This window comes from Triturus cristatus, chromosome 4_1 (assembly GCF_964204655.1).
Source record: "Triturus cristatus chromosome 4_1, aTriCri1.1, whole genome shotgun sequence".
Taxonomy (NCBI): Eukaryota; Metazoa; Chordata; class Amphibia; order Caudata; family Salamandridae; genus Triturus; species Triturus cristatus.
The window spans coordinates 973837275-973862173 of NC_140585.1; the positions used below are offsets into that span (position 1 = coordinate 973837275).

Below are 24899 nucleotides of genomic sequence, written 5' to 3' on the forward strand. Positions count from 1 at the left end.
GCCAAATGACCATCCCTCCTCACTTCTGAATCCAAGCACTATACGAAAGTGTGAAGAGATGCCCATAATGCTGCATGACATGTCTCAGCTACTGATGCGTCTCTGGCCAGTGCAGATGTATAAGACTTTGCACTTGTATTATGAGCACAGATTCGATGAGACAGTTCTTTCCTGTCCTAGACATAGCACATCTATATGCAAGGGATAATCTAACGTAAATAAGTCCTCTTATGGACTGCCCTGGCTTTTCTGTTGCTCACATAACCCACAAAGCTGCTGGTTGTCATACTGGATTTCCTTTGTGATCAGTAGAATATCTGACCACCCTCTGTGGGTCCAGGTTATGTAATCTCTTTTTCTCCTTGGTAGGATGTGGTGCAGGGTAAAAGGTAGGAAGGGTAATGGGCTACCCCAGATGGAAATGGGACAACCTTGGCTGGAAAGTCGCGTTAGTACTCAGGACCAGCTTGCCTGGGAATAAGTATGTGAAAGGCAGGGGTACACACAGCTGCAGCTCATTGACACACCTTACAAAAATGATGGCCAACAAGAAAAACAGTATTGAAAGTGATAAAACAACTGACAATTGTGAAGGGGCTAAAAAGGGAGCATCCATCAAAAACTGGGCATAAAAAACAGAGTCTGTGAAAACATGTGAGAGTCCTTTTAAGAATCTGACCACAATCAAGGACTTAAAAATAGATGGATGGTCTGAAAGACAGGTAGACGGCAATAGTGCCACAATAAACATTTGCAGTGCTCATTGAATAACCTGGCAAAGCCAGGAACATAGAAAGTGGTCCCCCAGAGGACTGAGGGCCACAGCCAGCCTGAACAGCGCCATCATGGCAGTGAGAAATTGAGCTGGAACCGCTCCCGGTGCTGTAAGTTCCGTATTTGTCGGTGTCTGCACTACAAATGAGAGGTAGCAGAGGTCCTGGAACCGGTTCCATGGCAAGTGCTCCAGTGAACTGTGTCACTAGAGGGGGATCCTTATGTCTAGTGATGTTCACCAGCTCTGACTCAGAGGAGAACTCCATTGGTGACTGGTTGTGTTGAGGTGAACTACCCCTCTACTTGGGACGTTGAGAGGAGCCATTGTTATGTTTCCTCTTCTTATTTTGCTTCCTTTCTCTTGAATACTTCAATGAAGGAGAGGAACATGACTTTAAGGGAGACCTCTACTTTGAACGCTATTGACTTCTAGTTTGATGTCCTGTGCAGGCCATAAAAGGTTTGGCTGTGTGGTAAATGTGACTGCAATAGTCACACACCTTCAGATCATCCTTCGACCCCTCCTCCCCCAGCAAGTAGATCGAGTATCCACCGGAAATTTCGTTACTGAAGGTAAGTAACTTTTTCTTTCAAACCAACTTCACCATCATAATACCACCCAGTAGCAATCTCTCAAACCATTGTTTGAGCCATCCAGGGAAAAAATGTCTGGCAGAAGAAACCTGTTTGACTGATCCTTACATTCTGCGAGTAACTTATCCCAAAACACATACAGATTGTGCCACAGTTGCCTGCTGTTACACGTTAGAATAGTGCTGGCATCTGAGATTAAGACTGCCATTGAAGAGAAAGATCCAACTTTATTGCCCATGGTGTCAAGATGGCAGCCCTGTGTGTTTGGAGGGACCAAGAAGGGTGAAAATTGGTTCCAGGATCTCCTTTTAGCTGAACCTAGATGAATGGGGATTTTGAAGACAGGCTGGGGCTGAAGCTTTTGGAAATGATTGTCGTGTCATCTGCGTTTTTAATGCAAGACAATACCTGCTCATATAAAAGGCAGAGTTGTTGCAGGGATTCTGTTTGGTAACCGAACTATGACTGGGATCACAGAAAGTCTGTATGTAGGGACTGTGTCACCCTACCTCTTCGGTACCTATGGGCCGACTCCTGACTAGCTCCATTATGCCTTACCTCCCCTCCTAACCTTTCCAGAGTAATAGATAAGTTGGCTCACCAGAACACAACACACTAGTCCCCTCCGGGAACCCGAGTAACAGGTCATCACCTTTCGTTCTCTCACTCATGCATTTCCATAATAAGCCGAAATGAGGCAGGCAAACAGTTTACAAGATTTATTGAAACTATCACGCTCTAGGATGAAGCAACTGTGCTGCAACTAGAAAACATACAAAATGTAGTAATCTGATCAGCATCACTAATAAACCGTACACGAAGAAAAGCCCTATCAAAGTTATTGGTGTATCTGCCTATGCCTAGCCTCACAATAATATAACCACGAGCTCTAGGATGGTACCGGAATCCATATCTAACAATTGCCATTAGCTGCTCTGCTTCTCAGATGGCGCAAAGCTGGCGCTCTCGACCCGGGACCTTTCTTCTGCTAGAAATCTCTCCTCTTTTTAAATTGGCAAGTGTTGGCTTGTATGGTAAGAAATGCCCTACTCGAAAACAGCAGCTGGGTCTCATCTGTTGTGTCTAGGTGTTAGTGTCGGACAACAGAGAAAAACAGTGCACTTTGTTGTTTGACCTTATACTAAATTTTCACACTGAATCCCAGCTGAAGAGCTAAATAATAAAACACATGCAGCCTATTTCTACAATAGATCTAAAGCAGCCTACAACGTGTGAAGCGTGTGCGGTTAGGCTACCATAGGGGAAAACTACAATGGGCTCTGTAGGGGACTCACAACAGAGTAAGGAGATGGTTCTGATGGGCTTTGTCTATTTGTCCTTAGAGTTGAACAGCAAATAGGTCTTTTTCACGGCAGAGGTAGGTAGACTGAATTTTTGTGATGCTCTTTCAATGAGACTGTGATAACTATGACTGTCGTCGGGGGCACAGGTTTAGGCTCATGACTTGATTCATAACCTATAATGTAATTATCTTATTCAGGCGCTGTTTCACATAGTGGGGTGCTGTCTTGATCATCATAGTTGCATTGACCTTGATCTGAGACATTAAAATCCTGAGGGTGTTGTGGTTCATCTCTTTTCTGGGGTGAGACAGGGAGGTTTAAGCGGACCCTCAGAAGGCAGTAAATCCTAAGTTACTTGTTCTGGATCTGTTTCTGGTAGGATCATTGAGGCTGTAAGAAGGTCTTGATGTCTTACAGGACCAACCTTTCAAAGAATTGTCTTTAGAACTGACCAAGATGGTGAATAGTGAGGCACTGATGGTTGTGCATAGTAGCCAGGTGATGGTACCTAGTCACAAACAATATCCAGTATATATTTTGAGGATTCCAAAATCTCTGCACCCGGAGCATGAGAGGCTGTAAATAAGAAGTTTACCACAATGTGAATGCATGCATACACTTGCTTAGCCTCTGACTCACTAGGGAAAAAAGTGAATGTCCAGGCCCTGAGGATTCATTGCTTGATCTTCATCAGCATGATGGATTCTTATTGTTCAGTGGCATCTGCCCTTCTAGACCAGAATGAGGGTCCTCAACTATTGGAGGCAGTGCTGGTGTTATTGTTTTTGGGAAAATGGTCTTGGGTTACAACTTTTACTACAACCATTGATGAGGGCAACATCAGTTGTAAGCCAAGTGGTCATCAAAGGAGTTGTAGCCGTTGTCATTCGACAAAGTAATGGTTTTGACAAAAACTCATCTGTGTTGCCTTCAATGAGATCATAGCTCTTGGAGTTGATGATGATGAGTTGTCAGAGGGGCATCTCAAAAAGTGTAGACATTGTGTTCTTTTTCTTCACAATCAAGTCTTGCCTGCAGCCATCAACACGGTGGCCTAGGGAGACTCTGGTCACATGCCTACAGCTTTGGATTTATTTTAGCTTTCCTAGTATACTACTAACTGCCCCAGAAGTCTGCACCTTAGAGGCGGGTTCATTGGGTTTGAAGCTCAGATCATGAGGACATATGAGGAGGCTCTGACCAGCTCCAGCTTGCACTTCTTGGCCTTAGCGGTAGGTGCACTTCTAGTATACACTGCCTGGTCAAAGATCTCTTTGTATGTGCAATGTTCTTGTATCTCTGCCATTCAGGGTTTTGTGGCAATGTTTGGCAGACATCACATTTCCTTACCACATGTTCAGATTAGTGGAGACAAAGCAGGCATTTCTCGTTGAGATCATCATGATAGAACATCCTGGCTGTGCACGACTGGCAAGGCTTGACTAAGGTTTTAGCCTTGGGAGGAATGTCAGTCACCTGGATCTGTTCCAAGCACTCAGCTGGCCAAATACCTAAAGGGGCAGAAAAACCATAGGCCCCTGTAAATGGTGGTGTGATGAACCTCAAAAAACCGATCTGAAGACCAAAACGAAGAAATAAATTGCAAATCAGAACAGAGCTCTGAAGATTCTTTTGCTGTCACCTTGACTGCAGAAGAAAATCTGAGCAGCTCAGCATTCAGCTTTGAGACCTTTCACCACATTGGCCACAGTTTGGGTCACATAATGTGGTGAATGGACTACATTTGGTCTTTAGTTGTTTTAATGTTATTTGAAGTGTATGAAACACTGCAATGTCAACGTTACTTGCTGCGGGTTCCAAGCCTGGCAATGAGGAATATTTAAACATGTGAATTTATGAAAGGTCTAGTGTTGGAGAACTAGTTGCCACTGCTTCTTATCTTCTCCTGAATGTTTTCATAATAGTGCCATACTTTTGAAACCAGGCAGTGGTTTTCAGGATCCAGTGGGCTCAGTTAAGATTTCTTAAAGATTTGATGATATACAGATGTAATTGGTATGCAGTGGTCAGATGAGCTCTCACATCTGCATTACTACTTTGGTTCAAAATGGAGCTCTTTTATTTTGCATCTTCAACTATGAATGGACCGTTCTAGAGCTAGTATCTCTGGCTTCTTTGACCTATTCAATTAGGAATCTAATTTAAAAAGCAATATACACATTGGAGTGAAGACGTGGCCACTCCCTGAATGACTGAGGAGATTGTATTAAGCACAGGGAGCTGAATTGGCTCAATTCCCTTCTTGGTTACAGACTGTACAGCTCACAGAAGGGATTCCAGTTTCATTTTGACAATCCGATGTTTTGCCTCAGTGCAGATGTCCTGGAGAAGTTGCTTCTTGGTTGGGCATATTACGCAACAGCTGTACTTGGACTGCAAAGGAGTGCACAGGTTTAGGTTTACTGGGCACACGCAGAAGAGTTTGATATCCATTAAAGAGTTAGAAGGCTAGCATTTTATTTCTTTGCTTTGGTAGTTAGGAACATTTTTAGGACTTTTTATTTATCTTATAATTAGAATTTTCCTTTTACATCAATCTGAGTTATTTTCTGAATCAGCTCATCATCTATTGTTATTTGGTTATGCTTTATGTTTGGGGCCGGATACATCTTTGAAACCACAAGAGTTTGAAAAACAAAAAGTGTTTGAGAACTTCTATTATTAAGACAGAACTAATTACCTGTGCCTGTTTGAATCTTACCCTGTCTCCACCAATAGAAACACAATGTTCGAGGCATATGAGCTGCAGATTATACACTGTGCATAGATCGCCATCTGGTGTTGGGCCCGGATGTTTGCAGTTTTTTTTTTTTTCTTGGAAAGTCTTTGGAAGTCACGATTTCGGTGACTCCTCCTCTGGTTCGTATTGCGCATGGGCTTCGGCTCCATCCTCAGATTGTTTTTTTCCGCCAGCGAGCTCGGATGTAAAACTTCGCGCTCCGGTTCCGAACTTCCCAGTTCAGCGATCGACGCAAAATCCTCGCTCATCGAGTTTCTTCAAAGACATAAATCATCTTATTCATCTTCTCTTCGGCACTTCTTCGATTCCGGTGGTCGACGGCGGCCTTCAAGCCTATTCCGGCTCCGTTCTCGGCTGATGGAAAGAACTCCCTTCAAGAAGTGCCCTTGATGTGGGTCCAAGTTTCCCCACACCGATCTCTATGAGGTGTGCAACCTCTGCCTCTCCCCAGAACACGAGGCCCGAGACTGTCCCGCCTCCAAGTCTTTTCGCTCAAAAAAGACCATTCGAGATCGACGGGCTAGATGCAACATGGCGCACTCCTCGACCTCCGCTCCAGTTGACATCTTCGGAGACGACGTCAAAGCTCTGGGACAGCAGGACATCGACCAGGAGGACGACGACCTCGTCAGTGCTTCCGAGGCCGACGACTCAGATGTGGAGGACATCACTCCGGCGCAGCGGGTCGTGAGTACAATTCCCCCTACCACGCCCACGCCGATACCGAAAAAGGCTTCGGTCACACCTTCGCCTCCGGGCCTAGGCAAGACCAAGGACACTGCTTCTCACACCCCACCTTCGGGCCCGGTAAAGAAGCTTTCTAAGCCTTCCGGCAGCTCGGGCTCGAGCCAGCCGACCACCGGTGCCGAGAAACATCCTTCGGCACCGAAGAAAAAATCGGCCTCCACCTCCACACCGAATCCGACACCGAAGCCTTCACGGTCGAAACCTGCCACTCCGGCGCCGACAAAACATCACAAGACCCTGGGCACTGACACTCCCGTGCCGAGAACTTCTTCGGCACCGACCAAAAAAACGGAGGTTCCAAGGAAGCACGGCTTCGATAAACCTAAAAAGCCGTCGGCACCGAAACCTTCGACGCCGACCGAACAACCAGTGTCACAGGAGCTTTTTACACCGGATCCTTTGCAAAAAACTCTCACCAAAGATCCAAAGACTGGACACTTGACATTGTCTTCTAAAAAGAGGCACTTGGACAAGCCAGCTCCTCCTCCACCTCCAAAGAGGAAGGACATTGCTACCTCTCCTTTCAGGGTGCCTTCCCCACCTCCTCCTCCTCCTCCATCACCCTCTCCACCTCCACCTCCTCCACCTCATCGTTCCCCCACCTTGTCTCCTGTCCCAGACGATTTGGGGGACCCTTACTATGATCCAGCAGATGGGCCACAAGATCCCACCCCTACTGGATCTCCAGACCCATGGGATGATTATAACAATCCCAGATGTCCCACAGGATGACCTTTATCCATCTAGGCCATCCCCTCCTGAAGATTCCTTGGGTTTTCACCGCTTGTTACAACGGGCGGCACACTACCACGGGGTGGAGTTACACACAGACCCAGTGGAGGAAGATTTTCTCTTCGACACCTTTGACGATACACATAGGTCCACTGCCATTCTACCTATGTTAAAGGGCGTAATTAAACATGCCCCTGAGGTTTTTAAAGACCCAGTCAGGGCCAGGGTCCTAAACCCTCGGATAGAGAAAAAATACAAAGCCGCACCCACAGACCCTTCTTACATTAAAGGCCCTGCACCATTAGACTCCCTAGTGGTGTCTACAGCTAGGAAGCGCTCAAATTCTCAGGCGTCAGGCGAGGCGCCCCCACCTGACAAAGAATCCAAGCTCCTAGATGCGTCAGGGAAGCGCACTGCGTCACAAGCGGCCAATATCTGGCGTATTGCCAATACGCAAGCATTGTTGGCCCGTTACGACAGGGCGCATTATGATGAGCTAGAGACCATCATGCACCATCTCCCTGAAAAGTACAAGACTAGGGCTAATGAACTTATTCAAGAGGGGAAAACAATAACCAACACCTCCATAAGATGTGCCCTAGATGCAGCAGATACAGCCTCCAGGGCCATAAACACCAGTGTCCTTCTCCGTCGCCATGCCTGGCTCAGGGTTTCAGGGTTTAAACCGGAGGTACAAGCCTCCATATTAAATCACCCCTTCGACCAAGACCATCTCTTTGGCCCTAAGGTAGACAAAGCCCTCGAAAAAATGAAGAAAGATACAGACACGGCGAAATCTATGGGAGCCCTTCAGACACAGACTCCCAGGCGATCCTTTCGCCGTTCTTCCTTTCGGGGCACGGGCAGAGGCTACTCCTCGGACAGTGCGTCCATGTCCTATAAATCCCCCCCTCAATCTACCTTCACAAAAGGTTATCAAAGAGGCGGATACAGAGGCAATAATAATAAGGGCAGAGGCAAAACAAATACCGCCCGCTCTGCCACGCCTCCTGCCCAATGACTTTCCCCCGCTCCCTCCAGACCATTCCATTCCGGTCGGAGGCAGACTACAATCTTTCCTGCATGTCTGGGAGACAATCACCTCAGACAGATGGGTGACACAAATTATTCAGTCAGGGTATTGCCTGGAATGAACATCAACACCCCCCAACATTCCACCCAGGCACCGCCCTATGTCGCAAGAACATACTGCGCTGCTAACACAAGAGGTGATCTCTCTCCTGCAAAAAGGAGCAATAGAGCAGGTCCCCATAAATCAACAAAATTTAGGGGTCTACTCCCTGTACTTTCTAATTCCAAAGACAGACGAGACCCTACGATCTTAGATCTCAGACCTCTCAACACCTACATTCACTCAGACCATTTTCACATGGTAACCCTTCAACAGGTTCTTCCACTTCTCTCCCAGAACGATTTTCTCACCACTCTGGACTTAAAAGACGCGTACTTTCACATCCCAGTACACCAGTCTCACAGAAAGTACCTCAGGTTTGTGGTAGACGGACAACACTACCAGTTCAAGGTGCTCCCGTTCGGGGTAACAAGAGCACCAAGGGTTTTCACCAAGTGCCTGGCAGTAGTGGCTGCACACCTCAGAAGACAGCACATTCACGTCTTCCCTTATCTGGACGATTGGCTGATAAAAGCCACGTCCTAACACCAATGTGTGTGACATACAGCCGCTACAGTCCAACTGCTTCACCAGCTAGGTTTCACGGTAAACCATCAAAAATCCCACCTGGTGCCATCACACACAAAACAGTATCTCGGCGCCACTATAGACACCTCAAAAGCCATAGCCTATCCCAATCCTGCCAGGATTGCAAAGATACAGGCGCTGCGTCAAAAATTCCTATGTCAACACTCTCATCCAGCAAGAGTGTTTATGCAGCTCATAGGGATGATGGCCTCTTGCATCTTTATAGTGCAGCATGCAAGACTCCAAATGCATCCACTTCAAGAGTGCTTGGCGCGCCAGTGGAACCAGGCCCAGGGAAAACTGACAAATCTGGTGTTGGTAGACGGTCGCACCCATCGCTCTCTGCAGTGGTGGAACACCACAAACCTTTCCAAAGGTCGACCGTTCCTGGACCCGGTCCCACAAATAATCCTAACAGCAGATGCATCGCTCTCCGGCTGGGGAGCTCATCTGTTACATCTAACAGCACAGGGCACATGGACGCCGCAACAGAAGTTACTCCACATCAACCATCTGGAGTTACTGGCGATCTTCCTCGCCCTAAAATCCTTCCAAGCGCAGATTTCAGGCAAAGCAGTCCTCATTCGCACAGACAACATGACTGCCATGTACTACATTCAAAAGCAGGGGGGCACACACTCTCCACAGCTCTCTGTTAGCACAGAGCATATGGAGATGGGCAATTCCACAAAAGATTTTCCTCCTAGCCCAACACGTCCCAGGAGTACAAAACACCGTGGCAGATCTGCTGAGCAGGCAGACACAGCAGATCCACGAGTGGGAACTTCACCCACAAGTTCTTCACCCGTTCTTTCAGAAGTGGGGGCATCCACACATAGACCTATTCGCCACCCACGAAAACAAAAAATGCCCAAGCTTCGCCGCCAGATATCCACACCCATTGTCCGATGGCAATGCGATATGGATGAACTGGTCAAACAAATTTGCATACGCTTTTCCACCTCTCCCACTAATTCCATTAGTGGTGCGAAAGCTACAGCAGCATTCCCTAACTCCGATCCTGGTAGCTCCATCATGGGCCAGACAACCGTGGTACACCACACTGCTGGAACTCTCAGTAGTACCACATCAAAAGCTACGCCTCTCGCCATGCCTCCTAACCCAGAATCATGGAGAGATCAGGCACCCGGACCCAGCTCAACTCAACCTTGCGATCTGGCTCCTGAGGTCCTAGAATTTGGATACCTTAACCTTCCCCCTGATTGCATGAACATTATCAGGGAAGCTAGACGCCCTACTACTAGGGCATGCTATGCGGCAAAGTGGAAACGTTTTGTTGTTTACTGCCACAACAATACAATCGATCCTTTAAATGTATCCATACAGCACATTATATGTTATCTACTCCATTTACAAAGGTGTAACCTAGCATATACTTCCATTCGCTTACACCTCGCTGCAATTGCTGCCTATTTACAAAATAGGCAGCACCTCTCACTTTTCAAAGTGCCTGCCATCAAGGCCTTTATGGAAGGCCTCAAAAGAGTAATTCCACCCAGAGTGCCAACCTTACCTGTTTGGAACTTGAATATAGTTCTCACACGGTTAATGGGACCCCCTTTCGAACCATTACATAAGTGTGAGCTGCAATTTCTCACATGGAAAACAGCTTTTCTAGTGGCCATCACTTCCCTCAGAAGAGTTGGTGAAATACAGGCGTTCACTATACAGGAACCTTTCCTTCAGATGCATCACAACAAGGTTGTACTCCGCACCAATCCCAAATTTCTACCCAAAGTCATTTCTCCATTCCATTTAAACCAGTCGGTAGAATTGCCAGTCTTTTTCTCGCAACCCCAAACAGTTGCGGAAAGAGCCTTACACACACTGGATGTTAAAAGGGCTTTACTTTATTACATCCAGAGAACACAACCTTTCAGAAAAACCAAACAGTTATTTGTTTCCTTCTCCCCACCACACAAAGGCAACCCTATTTCCAAATCAGGGATAGCTAGGTGGATTGTAAAATGCATACAGATTTGCTACCAAAAAGCAAAACGAACGCTATCGGTTCCCCCTAAAGCCCACTCTACAAGGAAGATAGGGGCTTCTATGGCTTTCCTAGGGAACATACCACTAGATGACATCTGCAAAGCAGCGACATGGTCAACAACGCACACCTTCACAAAACATTACTGTGTAGATGTGCAAACCAAGCAGCAGGCTAGTGTGGGCCAAGCTGTACTAAAAACACTGTTTCAAACAACTGCAACGGATACCGGTGGTCGCCACTAGGGTTGGGTACTGCTATGTAATCTATGCACAGTGTATAATCTGCAGCTCATATGCCTCGAACGGAATATGCTACTTGCCAGTATGCATCTGTTCTTGGCATGTAGAGCTGCAGATCTATACACGCCCACCCGCCTCCCCAGCTACCTGTATCCGTTCCAGTCTTATCTTATTTAGATACAATACACATGGGTTTCTTTACTGTTACTACTACGCTCCATCTTTCCCTGCTGGCGAAAAACAATCTGAGGATGGAGCCGAAGCCCATGCGCAATACGAACCAGAGGAGGAGTCACCGAACTCGTGACTTCCAAAGACTTTCCAAGAGGAAGAACAAACTGCAAACATCCGGGCCCAACACCAGATGGCGATCTATGCACAGTGTATAGATCTGCAGCTCTACATGCCAAGAACAGATGCATACTGGTAAGTAGCATATTCCTTATTGATATACACACCTCCCTGCCTAAGATTGTTTTCAGATCAAAATCGTGATTCCAAGTTTTGTACACTGATACCTGTTTATCTGAATGCTTTTGCCAGGTTGCTTATACAAATGCAAGGTTCACTATTCTTGTTTAATTGCTGTGTGTCAAAGCACAAACGCTTCTGTACCCTGTCATTGTTTAACATATCTTTGAAAATGTTTGAAGGTATTCATTTTAAATGCATTCTTGTTGTAATTTGTCCTTTCTCATTATATTTGTAGCACATTTACTAACACACAACACCAGAACGAGAAAGAAACCAATTGATCTGGTGGAGCTACAGAGCTCAATCGACTCAATCAAAAAAACGCAAGAAGAAATTAACAGGTAATAACAATTTTTGGTCTAATGCGTCAGGACAGATAAAATTAAGTCTGTTTGTAGCAGCCACCGTTCTCTAGCTATACTCTCAATGAATGTATTTTCTTCATGAAATGAATATCCCGTTCACTGGTAAATTACAGCAAGCTCCTTTATGATCCCACACGTGTGATTTGGAGCTGGCAATAAATTAAAATAATGGTCGCATTATGTTGCGCATCTCTTACAACCCATCTAGGGTATATTATAAACACCATTCTAAATGATACTGCATCTATTCCCAATTCGCTGTAGATATTTCATTTTCTTTTTCATACTGACACATGTATTCCCATGCTTTGTTAAAGTAAAAGAATCTTTTTTTTTTTTTAATGCATTTTGTCGACATCTTTGAGACAAATGATAGAAAAGGAGGTCCAAAACTGCTAACAGATAAAATTAAACTAATTCCACCAACAAAAGTGTACCAACTTATACTGTAGGGGACTCTGCTTACTAGCATACATTACATAAAAGTGCCTGATTTGATGCAGTGGATGCCCAGGTAGCTTTTATTTTTACATCCTTCTTCTGTGGGCATTCTGCTTTTTCCATTAATCTGAGTATGCCTAATGTTTTTACTGTCACTTATGAAAATCCCTTGCTCATTACCATCATCAGTCTGTTTCCCATGCCTTATTCACACATTGTACTTAAGTGTTCATTTCCTTTTGTCTGAAATTGTGGGGCAGATTAATAATAACAAAAAACGAGGTAGCACAGGCAATACGGGGGGGTGAATTCGGAAAAGGCGTCCGGTCCCAATGGCATTCCCATTGAATTGTACAAATTGAGACCGGATTAGATAGCCCCGTACCTCCGCTCGATGTTCTTAGAGAGCAGAGACAAGGGGATGCTTCCCTTTGACCAACGAGCTGCAAATATCGCAGTCATTTATAAGGAGGGCAAATCCCAAACCAGCTGTGCGTCCTATAGACCCATATTGCCTCTGAACGCAGAACCTAAGATTCTGGCTAAACTATTAGCTACACACTTGATTAAGGTAATTGACACACTAGTGCACAGTCAGGATTCATGCCACATCGAAATACCGCTCTCAGTTTACGCCGCCTCCACGGTGTTCTGGGCAGGGTACCAACTATCCTAGAACCCGCAATACTGGTATCCCTAGATGCTACCATGGCATTCGATATGGTCGAATGGCCCTACCTCTTCGCCGTGCTAGATAAACTGGGTTTTGGTCCCACCTTTAAAAGCTGGGTCCGTCTGTTATACTCTAGCCCCATGGCCCAGTTTACTGCGAACAACCGTAAGTCTCCAGCTTTCCAACTGAGCCGGGGCACGCGCCAGGGTTGCCCTTTATCTCTGCTCCTTTTTGCGTTAGCTTTGGAGCCCCTGGCAGCATGGATCCGTAGAGATCAAGTGATTCGCGGGATGCGGTGGTCACCGGGTTGGGAAGACAAGATATCGTTATACGCAGACGATGTTCTGCTGTACTTGACCTCCCCAAGAGACTCCTTGATCGGCCTCATCGACATTCTCTCGGTGTTTGGGAGATACTCCGGATTCACCATAAACTGGTCAAAATCTGTGGTGTACGTCCTACAGGGAGCACCACCTATCCTGCCAAGGGGCTGCCCGATACAGATAGCCTTGGACGGCTTTCGCTACCTTGGCATTTTCATCACGCTGAACTCGGAGCTCCGCTTTGGCCGCAACTTGGAACCACCTATTCAGAGGCTAAAAAGCGACGTTAAGCGCTAGAAATCACTACCCCTCTCGTCGTTAGGTAAAGCGGTCCTCTTTAAAATGATGGCCCTGCCACGCTTCCTATACGCTCTCCAGAATTCAATGGACCCAGTTCCCCCTTCTTATTTCAAAGCAATAGAGAATCTGCAAAGAGATCTCCTATGGGATGGTAAGCCCTGCATAGCCCTAACTAAACTGACTCTTAATTGGTACGATGGGGGCATCAGCCTCCCAGACGTTAAAAAGTACTATTGGGCGTCCCACTTGCTGCAATCAACCAGGGGATCTATGGTCAACCGTATGACCCCGGTTATGCCATGGACAAATGGCTGCTCCCTGGAGGTGAATATACTAGAGCGCTCTATGCCAGGCCCTGTAGGTACCTCCTCAGTGGACCGACGGCACATTCGGTTCAAGTTTGGCATGCGGCTAACAAACAGCTGGGATGGAATCTCAGACTTACCCTGGCAACTCCACTGTGGAATTCTGAGAGGCTGGGAAGCCTGTGGCAATCCAAGGGCTTTGATAAATGGGACCTTATCGGACTCTCACAGATCAAAGACATCTGGAGTAAGGAGACTATTCTTCCCTTTGCCTCCCTCCAACAGAAATACCGCCTGGCAGATACTGAATACTTTCGGTATCTTCAAGTCCGGCATGCCTTACTTACTCACTCACGTAGTGAGCAAATCCACACTTCCGGAGGCTTCCCCCTTGGAGGACAGGATACTCAATGGCCACCTCCCTGAGAAAACCATTTCCCTGATTTACAAAAACTTGATAAATAATATGGAAGATCCCTTGCAATCACTGAAGGAGAAATGGGTCAGAGACTGGTTAGAGCTGGATGAGGAAGACTGGCAAGAGGCGGTCTCCTCCCCGAAAAAGGTGGCGGTCCAGGCAAGGCTACGACTGGTACAGCTCAAAATTCTACACAGGATTTATTATACAGGGTCGGGCTTGGTGCACATGGGTAGAGCAGAAACGGGAGTGTAGACGAGGGTACAGGGAGATCGGCACATTTATGCAAATCATATGGGACTGTGTACACATACAGAGTTATTGGCAAGCCATACATCACACTTTACGAGAGGTTCTGACTATTGACATGCAGCCGGAGGCCCGCAGATGCCTCCTAAATATTTGGGAACCTACGGAACTCACCTCCTATACTACACAATGGGCCACTTTGGCATTAATGATTGCGAAAAGGAATATTGCGCAGAACTGGGGTGCCCGTCAGCCACCTACATTGGGAAATGGGAGGAGGGCCTAGACTGGTGTATGTTCAGGGAGAAATCGGTCTATGTTGCGAGGGGATGCCCTGGGAAATGGAACAAAGTGTGGGGGCCATGGAATCAATACAGAGGAGATAGCTGTACTCCACCAACCCCACGGCAGGACACAGACACTCTTGAAACCCCTTGATTTATTCTACATTGTAAACTGTGATTTGATTTATTGTGTTCCTTATCGCAATCTCGGACTTTGTATGGTCCCTGGCTCATAAATGTCAATGGTGAATTTTGTAGATGCTGTTTAATGAAAAGAATGAACAAGAAACAGAACAAATCAGGAAAACAAAGCAGTTGTTTGTTGCTTACTCACATACCAACACAGGATCAGCTGTCACTAAAGCAACTATTGCAAGATGGATAGTACAAGCTATCCAACTAAGCTATGCCAAAAAAGAACTAACAATACAACCAACAGCTCACTCTACTAGGAAGACAGGAGCAACCTAGCTTTTATGGCTAATGTACCCATCGGTGCCATCTGCGAAGCAGCAACATGGGCATCATCACACACCTTTACAAAGCATATTTGTGTGGATATACAGATAAATAAGGAAGCTCAAATTGGACAAAGGGTACTTCAACACCCGTTTGCTAAGTCTTCCTTCCACCACAACCTCCCAAACACGGGAGAAACCGATACATAATGTGATGCACAGCATGTGAATCCATAAAAGGATTCACGCTGCAAAACAAAATGGTTACTTGCCAGTAGGAGTAGTTTTACAGCTTGAAGAGTTTTCTGGATTCACATGCGACCCACCCAGCCTTCCCCTGGAAGGAACACAAACAGGTGGGGAAGCAAAGTACAACATCAATAACTCTGAATAAGGATCATCACAAGGATTAAAGAGCATAAAAACAGAAAAAAGAATCCAAAGATGGCCCCCAGGCACGTCGACCTCCAGAATATAGTCTGACGTCACACAGGGGACGTACCTGGCACCAAATAGTGGTCAACCGCGACCAAAAAAAAGAATGAAAGAGAAAAAAAAACCAGACCATTCCAGACCCAACCACTAGATGGCGGAATGATGCACAGCATGTGAATCCAGAAAACTCTTCAAGCGGCAAAACTACTCCTACTGGTAAGTAACCATTTTGTTATGGGAGCCCTTGTGTCTAAGGAAGTGGATGGTCCACCAACGAATATTCCTTGTGATGAAACACTTGGTAAGATCCTTGAGCGCCTGGGTGAAAGAACTCAGCCGTCTGTGCCTAGCAGATCAAGAGTGGCAGTTCCACCCGCCGTTGCTGAGAACGTGAAATATTAGCTCTTCTGTAAATTCAAGATTCCAAGATGTTTCTCACTCTGAGATGCATTCCACCTCGAGTGGAACTCATGACTCCTGTATGCCTTTCCACCGATTCCACTCATGCCCCAAGTTCCCAAGAAGATAAGGACCAACTGGGAATTGAGAGTATGGTATCCAGAACTCCTGGGCTTGAGTATTTGTCTTACACTCAGACTAGCCCTCCAGGAGTATCTCCTGTTGCAGCAGGACAGGGTTCTGCCTCAGGACCTTTTCAATCTTCACTGTCCCGAATGGAGACTGAGCGGCAACAGCTGAACACCTTTAATCTTTCACCAGACGTGGTTGATGGCAGCGAGGCATCCCTCAACAAAAACTGCTGTTGGAACAAGTTGTGGTTTGGTGTGGCAAATGCCCCATTGACCACCTCCAGGCCAAATTATGTGACTTTTTTTTTTTAGTTTGTTTTATCCTTAGCCCTGCTAAGTCCTACTCTGGGCACAGTTAAAGGGTACTTGTAGGCCCTTTCAGCTTTTTTTTGTGGTTGCCGGATTATCCTTTAAGTGTCCAGTTATGTGCCTTTAAAAACGTTTACAGGATTTGTTTCCTCCCTCTCCCTTTGTCATGCCGCAGTGGTACTTTAACTTGGTCCTCACATTTCTGATGTTCAAGCCCTTTGAGCCACTTCACATCTGATCCTTGTGCCTTTTTGTGTGCTCCTTGTCACCATAACATCGGCGTAGCATGTGAGTGAGCTTCAAGCTCTGTGTTAAGACTGGTTTTAAAGACACAGGCATCTTTCTTGCCCAAGGTTGAGACGCCGTCCCACGTCTGTCACATCATCTTGCTGGCGTTCTATGCTCCGCCTCATTCCTCTAAGGAGGAGGAGAGATTCCATCGCTTGGACCCCCAAAAGGCACTGAGCTTTTCCATTGATCGTACCTAAGAACACCTGGTGTACCATCAGCTCTCTGTGCGGTTTTTTGGAGGGGGAAAAGGCAAGGCTATGCAGTAGAGAACCATCTTGTGCTAGATCGTGCTCTGCATCAAGATATGCTACACATTGGCTAAAAGCCTCTGGAAGATTTGCAAACTCTTTTCTACCATGGTGCCAGGTACTTCATAGCCATCCCTCCATACGTTCGGGAACAACTATTAACTAGATAGTCAGGTTTGCCGAGATGGGGGCATTTTGCCCGCTTAGTCTTGCAGGATTTTCTGGTGTGAGTCCATCCAGAGGCCAACCTCCAAATATGTACTGCTTTAGTACCTACTCAAAAGGTGAGGAACCTGCAGCTAGAATTCTGTCAGAAGAACAAGTTACTTACCGTCTGTAATGCTCTTTCTGGTAGTGACTAAGTGTAGCTGCGGATTCCTCTACCATGCTCCAAGTTCTCTGATTGTACTCTATCCATTAATAAGATCCCAAGTCTAGGAATCTGCACACCAATTGTGCTTTTATGGCTCTGTGTGGGGGTGCAGACAGTCTTGAAAGCAACTGATGTCAGCACGCTGGAGTGGTGTCGTTGTAGGCCCTTCACATCACTTAGAGTATAACGGCATCAGTGCAGAGCTGTGCACGGAGTGTGTAGTGTGCAGTGATTCAGACTTCGGATCCGAGGGCTGAAAAACAGCACACTCTTCTAAACAGAAGAAAATCCACAGCTCCAGGGTTTCTAAGTCACATACTGTTTCTAAAGACACACCACCGGCCTAAAGAAACTAAATACTCAAACTACCAAAACAACTGAAGACCAGGGAGTAGTATTTTATGCGGGAGAAACGCCAGGAGACTGCAAAGAGAAAGACAGAGGAGTCCCACATTCCTCAGCATCCTCCAAAAACGGTATCACAGGAACACAGGGCCACAAGCCCTATAATTTTTAGTTCACCTGACTTAAATCACAATCAGGCACCATCTCCACAAGAAGAAGAGGGAGAAATACAAGACACTGATTTCCAGGGCATACAAGATACACCTTAACGATGGGTAGACTATGACATGGTCCTACCAGACCAAGGCATTGAACCGCCTGTGCCTATGAAAGCTTCACCCCCTGATGACACTTTATCTTATTATGTCATCCAAAGAGCTGCAGAGTATCATAATCTCCCAACGCATTCTATGGAGGAGGAAAGTGACTTTCTAGTGAAAACACTTTCACGCACAGTCCAGTGCTTGCCCGTAATTAGATCCATTCTTAATGTTTCCACGGAAGTGTTCAAGGACCCAGTCAAATCGAGTGTCCCGATGCCATGAAATGAAAATATATATAGACCCTCACCAACCGATCCAGTTTACATTTGAGGACATTCCCCAGCAGACTGCCTCGTAGTCGCCACTGCCAGAAAAAAGACAGCTGCACAAAACACTGGAGAGGGACCTCCTCATGATAAAGAAAGTAAAAGGATTGACATTCCTGCCTAAAGGTTTGACACTGGGCATGCTAATCATTGGAAGATTGCCAATTCGGTGGGCCTCCTTTCACGTTGCAACATAGCAAACTGGGATGACATGCAAGAGCTCATGCAACATCTCCCAGAAGAATATAAAACGCGGGGAGAAGATCTAGTCAGCGAGGGCAAACTAATTTCAAATGCTACTATCAAATGTGCCTTAAATGGAGCAGACACCACTGCTAAGGGCATAACCATCTGTCATACTCAGAAGACATGCATGGCTACACATATTCAAGTTCAAACCCGAAGTACAGCAGCATATTCTAAATGTCCCTTTCAATGGGGAACACCTCTTCGGATCAGCGGTAGGCACTCAACTCGAAAACATAGTTTGCCTAGTCAATAGGTGCCTTACAGACCACAATGCAGAAACAGCCCTTAAGGAAGTACCAGGGTAGAGGAGTACCAAAAGCCTCTACCACAGAAAATATTACCTATCGGCGCCAACAACAGCAATGGCGTGGCTACTGTTGTAAAGGCTACAAAAATAAACTCCGAGGTAGAGGCACCCCCATCAAGAGCACCTCCACCCACCCCAGCAAAATGAGTTGCCCACTCCATCCCCCTCCCCCCCTACGCATTTTAAGGTTCAAACCCTAGGTACAGCAACATATTCTAAATGTCCCTTTCGATAAGAACACCTCTTGGGACCAGCGGTAGACACTCAACTCAAAAACATTTTTAAAAAGTCTGACAAGTCAATAGGTGCCTTACAGACCGCAATGCAGAAACTGCCCTTTCGGAAGTACCAGGGTAGAGGAGCAGCAAAAGCCTCTACCACGGAAAATGCTACTTATCGGCACCAACAACAGAAATACCACCAGCAAGGGTGTGGCTACTATGGTGAAGGCTACAGAAATAACAAAGGGAGAGGCACCCCCATCAAGAGCACCTCCACCCACCGCAACAAAATGACTCAAACCCACCCCCACCTTAAAGCACCAGGGAAGGCTGCAACAGTTCCATCATTTGTGGCAAAAAAGTATGTCAGACCAATGGGTATTACAAATTGTTAGACAAGGATATTGCCTAGAACCTCTTCAATAACCACTAAATATTCCACTGAAATAGCAGGTCTTAAATCCACAACATCAAAACTTGCTCAAAGTAGAAGTAAAGGCATTACTACAAAAGGGGCTATCAAAATAGTTCCACAGAAACATCAAAACAAAGTAGTCTACTCCCTTATTTCCTCAGAACAGCCCCAATGGGCTTCACAAAGTGCTTAGCAGTAGTAGCAGCAAAACTAAGAAGAGAAAACATTCATGCATTTCCCTACCTCGACAATTGGCTGGTCAAGAGTCCAAACTAAACCAGTGCCGATCAGACACCCAAGAGACAATAACTCTATTACATCAATACTCAATACCATCTTGGGGATAGCTCACCCCAATCCCCAAAGGAATCAACTGAATCTTTTTCAGCCATATCCTCACCTACCAGTCACACCAGTGAGGCGCATACTAGTAATGATTGCATCTTACATAGCAATAGTGCCCCATGCTCACCTACACATGAGACCCTCTCCAGGAGTGTTTAGCATCTCAGTGGTCGCAAACGGGAGGGAACATGGAAGAGCTAGTGTTGGTTTCACCCAAGGTTCATCAGGCTCTATTGTGGAGGAACAATCAAAACATATTATCAGGGAAAGCCTACAAAGATCCAATCCCGCAGATAACAATCACAACTGATGCATCAATTCTGGGATGGGGAGGTCATATGAAGGACATTGTGGTTCAGGGACACTGAACAGCACAAAAACAGGTCCTACATATCAGCATGTTCGAATTTCTAGCCATTGCAATGGTTCTCAAAGCGTGCCTCACAAGTATGGCAGGGAAGACAGTCCTCCTGTGCATAGGCAATATGACTGCATTGTATTATATTCCGAAATTGGGGAACTCATTCCATACAATTATCCCAACTGGCACAAAAAATATGGAAGTGGAGAACAGTCACAACATCCACCTCCTTACACAATGCATACCAGGGGTGTACAATCTTAATTTTGGACTTCTTCAGCAGAACACAATAACAGGTTTACGTGTGGGAAATGCACAGTACATTACTACAACGATACTTCAGCCGGTGGGGAACTCCCACAACAGATCTGTTCGCAACCGTGGGAAATGCAAATGCCAATTCTTCGAATTCGGACATCCACACCGACAATCCATGGGTAGTAATGCTCTATGGATGAACTGGTCAGGGATATTTTCGTACTAGTTTCCTCTTCTCCCACTCATAACATCCGTGGTTAGGAAACACAGACAGACTTCAGTGTCCCTAATTCTGGTCGCACCCACCTGGGCTTGTCAACCATGGTACACAATACTACAAGAGCTCTCCCTACTTACTCACGAGAAGCTACCCAACTATCCAAATGTTCTCACACAGCAATGGTCGGGTGAGACATCCCAATCCTCAGCAGCTCAATCTTGCAATCTGGATCCTGAGGTCATAGAATTTGGATACCTCAATCTACCTTACAAATGTATGACTATTCTCAGAGAGGCAAAAAGACCTACCGCAAGGGCTTTCTATGCAGCAAAATGGAAATGTTTTGTGTATTACTGTACAACACAGCACATTGACCTATCTTCCCCTACAGAGCAACAACTAATATTACACTTACAAAAGTCACAGTTCGCATACACCTCAATACGCCTACATTTAGTGGCTATTGCAGCATATTTACGAAACAAGAAAAACAAGTCACTTTTCCACATTCCTGCAATCAAAGCTTCATGGAAGGATTAAAAAGAGTCATTCCACCACGTACACCTCCAATACCACCATGGAATCTAAACACTGTCTTAACACGACTTATGGGACCACCATTTGATTCACTACATAATTGCAAACTTCAATTCTTAATATGGAAATTTGCTTTCCTCGTAGTAATAACATCCTTACGAAGAGTGAGTGGAATACATGCGCTCACAATCGAAAAAACTTGCTTCCAAGTGTTCTCAAACAAAATACGTCTAACGCACTAACCCAACATTGTTACCCAAGGTCATATCTCCCTTTCATTTAAATCAAACCTTAGAGTTACCGTTTCTTTTCCCAAAACCAGAAACTGTTGCAGAAAGTGCTTTACATACACTAGACATTAAAAGGGCACTTATGTACTATGTAGAATGTACTAAACCCTTCAGAAAAACAAAAGCATTAAAAATGCAATAGGTCTCGCCTTTCATTAAGTTAAAGCCATTTTCTTTGCTGTACAATACCATTAGCAAAGCAAATGGCTTTAACTTAATCAAAGGCGAGACCTATTGCATTTTCAATGCTTGTTTATATTACGATCAATCTATGGAAGAGGGGTTGGTGATCCGAGAGGGAGACAGACGGGTGGTTACGGAGGCACAGGGGTTGTGAGACACAAAGGCAGCTTGAGACCTGAGACACAGACTGCGTATGTTACACTTAGATTGCAGTAGGTCTGTGTTACGCAGACACGGGGGTGGTCTGTGAGATAGATAGAAAGAGAACCCGTGTAAAGGGTGAGGGGGTGGAGTTACACATAGAGGAAGGAAAAGAGGTGTGAGGTGCACAGCCGCGCTTATTACACACATGGTGTGTCTGTGTAACAGAGAGAGAGAGGCAGGGTTACACCCAAAGAGGTGGGGTTTTTGTAGGCAGTTTAAGTGCCTACACAGGACGTAGAGGTTTTTATATAATGCCGGGCTCTGAATTAAAGTAAAAACAATTAATTAAAAAACGGAGCGCCGGGGGTAGGGTAGAAGAAGGAATGTACTGGTGGGTTTTGGCAGAGAGGAAGCACCTATATTCAAGCTGCCACCTAGAGCTGTGCGCCATCTGCGGCCGCTTCTGAGGGACTGAGAAGCAATAACGCACGGCGGGGCGGGAAGGCATGCCCCGAAACGTGCATGAGTAAATCTTGCACAGGCTAGCCAAAGAACTGGACTTCAGAATACAGATTGCAGGGTCGTAGCGAGAGCAGCCACAAAACAAGTATAACACAACACTACCTACTGTAGCCAATGAGCAGTATTCGAGAATGCAGAGTGCAGGGCGAGGACAAGACTACCCCAGAACCTGCATACAAAAACAGGGTATAATCGAAGGAGACTGAAAAATTATAAAATGCAGAGTGCGAGGCTAGGGAAAAAGGGCTTAGTGGCACGCCGCAAGTAAAAGATCCAATCCCGCGGGGCGTGGCCTAAAACAGACAGGGTGGCAACCAGAAGGAATTTAAAACACTCCTGGACAATCAACAAAGTCTGACTGAATAATAACTGACGTCAAACGACACACACCAATCACAATTGCTGGCGGAGCTCAGACATGACTTCTGGAACCGGATCGTTTCCAAGAAGTCCTCGCATGACGAGACCTAAAAACTCTGTTTCTTTTTCCAATCCAACAAAAGGAAGCACTGTATCCAAAGCAGGTATAGCAAGATGGATTGGTAAATGCATCCAAATCTGTTATGCAAAAGCAAATAGGACACTAACAACTGTGCTGTGCCAAGAGCTCATTCAACAAGGAAAAAAGGGGCAACCATGGCCTCTTTAGAAACAAGCCTCAAACCAATCAGAAGGCAGCATTTAAGACAAAAGCCAATGGGCAGAGAGTGGGCGGAACTTCCACGAAGCTGCCACACTACAGTATATACTGCATGTCTCGCATGGCGAGAAAATAGTGTCAGGAGTAAAGGGTCCAATAGCCGTGAAAGGATGCAAAAGATGAATGAGGAGGGACTAACAAGCCTCAAACCAATTGGAAGGCAGCATTTAAGACAAAAGCCAATGGGCAGAGAGTGGGCGGAGCTTCCACACTACAGTATATACTGCATGCATCGCAAAGCGATGGCAGCGCATTCGCGCTGCAACGCTAGGCGAGATCTAAAAATACCTCTTGATGACATTTGCAAAGCTGCAACATGGAAAAACCCAAACACTTTCACAAAGCATTACTGAGTGCATGTTCAATCAAGACAACAAGCTCTAGTTGGACAAAGAGTCCTTCAAACGTTATTTAAAACAGTAGCACCATCTTATGTCTAAAGCCACCACATGGAGGGGTACTGCTTTACAATCTATGCATAGCATGTGTATATGCAGCCAACACATGCTACGAATGGACCATGTTACTTACCCTTTAAGCATCTATTTGTAGCATATAGTGCTACAGATTCACATGAACCCTCCCGCCTCCCCGGCAGGTATTAGATAATGGCAAAATACCTACAAACACAGCATGTTCAACAGCAAACGCTTACTAACAGACTATATCCTTACTCCATACATGGCAAGGAAAAACAAAACTTTCTAACAAAGTGTTCAGCATGCGCAATGCCTCGAGGGGAATGAGAGACGGCGCACACCGGCGATCATAAAACTTCCTCGAGGAAAAACAACTTGCAGAGTCCGGACCCAACACTAGATGTCAGGAGTATGCATAGCCTATGAATCTGCAGCACTACATGCTATGAATAGATACTTACAGGGTAAGTAACATGATCCTTTCTTTTTGATTGTAAGGAAAAATCACATTAATTTGCCAAAGACATTCCTATCCTACATCACATTTGGGAAAGACTTGGGGCCTGATTTAGATCTTGACGGATGGTTTACTCCATCACAACAGTGACCGATATCCTGTCAATACAAGACAATGGAATCCTCTTCTGCTTGCGTTCTAAAACAAGTAAAAGCTGACTCAGTGGCTTCCGTAGCTCCCCCTGCTCAACACAATTCTCCTAACCCTGCAACAATGTTAACTACTCCTTCAAAGTGGGAGAAACATAATTGGGACTCAGTGTGAAAAGGAGTTAATGAAACAGCAAAGGGTGCAGTTAAGATCACCAGTGCTTCAACGGTAGAAGCCAGATGCAACTGGCAGCTGTGGTCTGAACAGAGCCCCTTTCATTGATAAATTGCCAGGAGAGCAAATACGTTTCTGCCTTTTTAAATGTTGCTGCAGTGGCCTGCTGCGATGAAATGAAGCTTTATGGATGGCTCCGTAGCATGACATTCAGCCCTGAGCTACAGTCCAGGATCATGTTCATGCCCTTTGATGGGTAGAATGTTTTCAGCAAAAAGTGTATGATCGCTTACAGTCAAACAAAGCTGATTCTGTCACTGCAAGATCTTTCAATCGCAAACTATAAAAATACTATAGATGCCAAAATCTGAGTCCATTCCAACAGAGATCTAGAGGATACCAATGCTGGGGAACCAAAGTTACAGTAACTCATTATTTTAATTGTTGTCATGTTTTATAATGAGGTTATTTTTTTTTCTGTTGATTATTGTACATTCTCTCCAGAAAAATGTATTAGTCACCACGTTTCGCAACCAACTCCATAATCGTGCACTGTCAAAAAAAAAAAAAAAAGAAATTGCACAGTTGAAAGATGTTCATTTAATCCATTCTAAACTACCTATTTTTGCCTATCTATAGAACACCCTGAAAT

The 24899-nt window shown here is 45.5% G+C and overlaps 2 protein-coding genes across 6 annotated transcripts in view; both read left to right on the forward strand.

Moving 5' to 3' along the window:
• Window positions 1–24899, forward strand: part of OSBPL8 (oxysterol binding protein like 8) — a 939874-nt gene that overhangs the window by 909340 nt on the left and 5635 nt on the right. For all 5 annotated transcript variants that reach the window (XM_085653858.1, XM_085653857.1, XM_085653859.1 and 2 more), the window contains one exon: window positions 11595–11700. In XM_085653858.1, coding sequence (XP_085509984.1) covers window positions 11595–11700 — 106 coding nt within the window. The remainder of the gene's footprint in view (window positions 1–11594; window positions 11701–24899) is intronic.
• LOC146855918 (uncharacterized) lies at window positions 6878–11526 on the forward strand. Its single transcript, XM_085650323.1, has 2 exons — window positions 6878–7796; window positions 11429–11526. Exons 1-2 carry the CDS (start codon window positions 6878–6880, stop codon window positions 11524–11526), a joined length of 1017 nt encoding a protein of 338 aa, XP_085506449.1.

What these genes read in the sequence shown, in the direction of transcription:
- LOC146855918 (XM_085650323.1), top strand. Translation starts at nt 6,878, where the DNA reads ATGATTATAACAATCCCAGATGTCCCACAGGATGACCTTTATCCATCT. An exon ending in CAGAGGCTACTCCTCGGACA is followed by an intron (nt 7,797 to 11,428) that starts GTGCGTCCATGT and finishes TGCTTTTGCCAG; the next exon opens with GTTGCTTATACAAATGCAAG.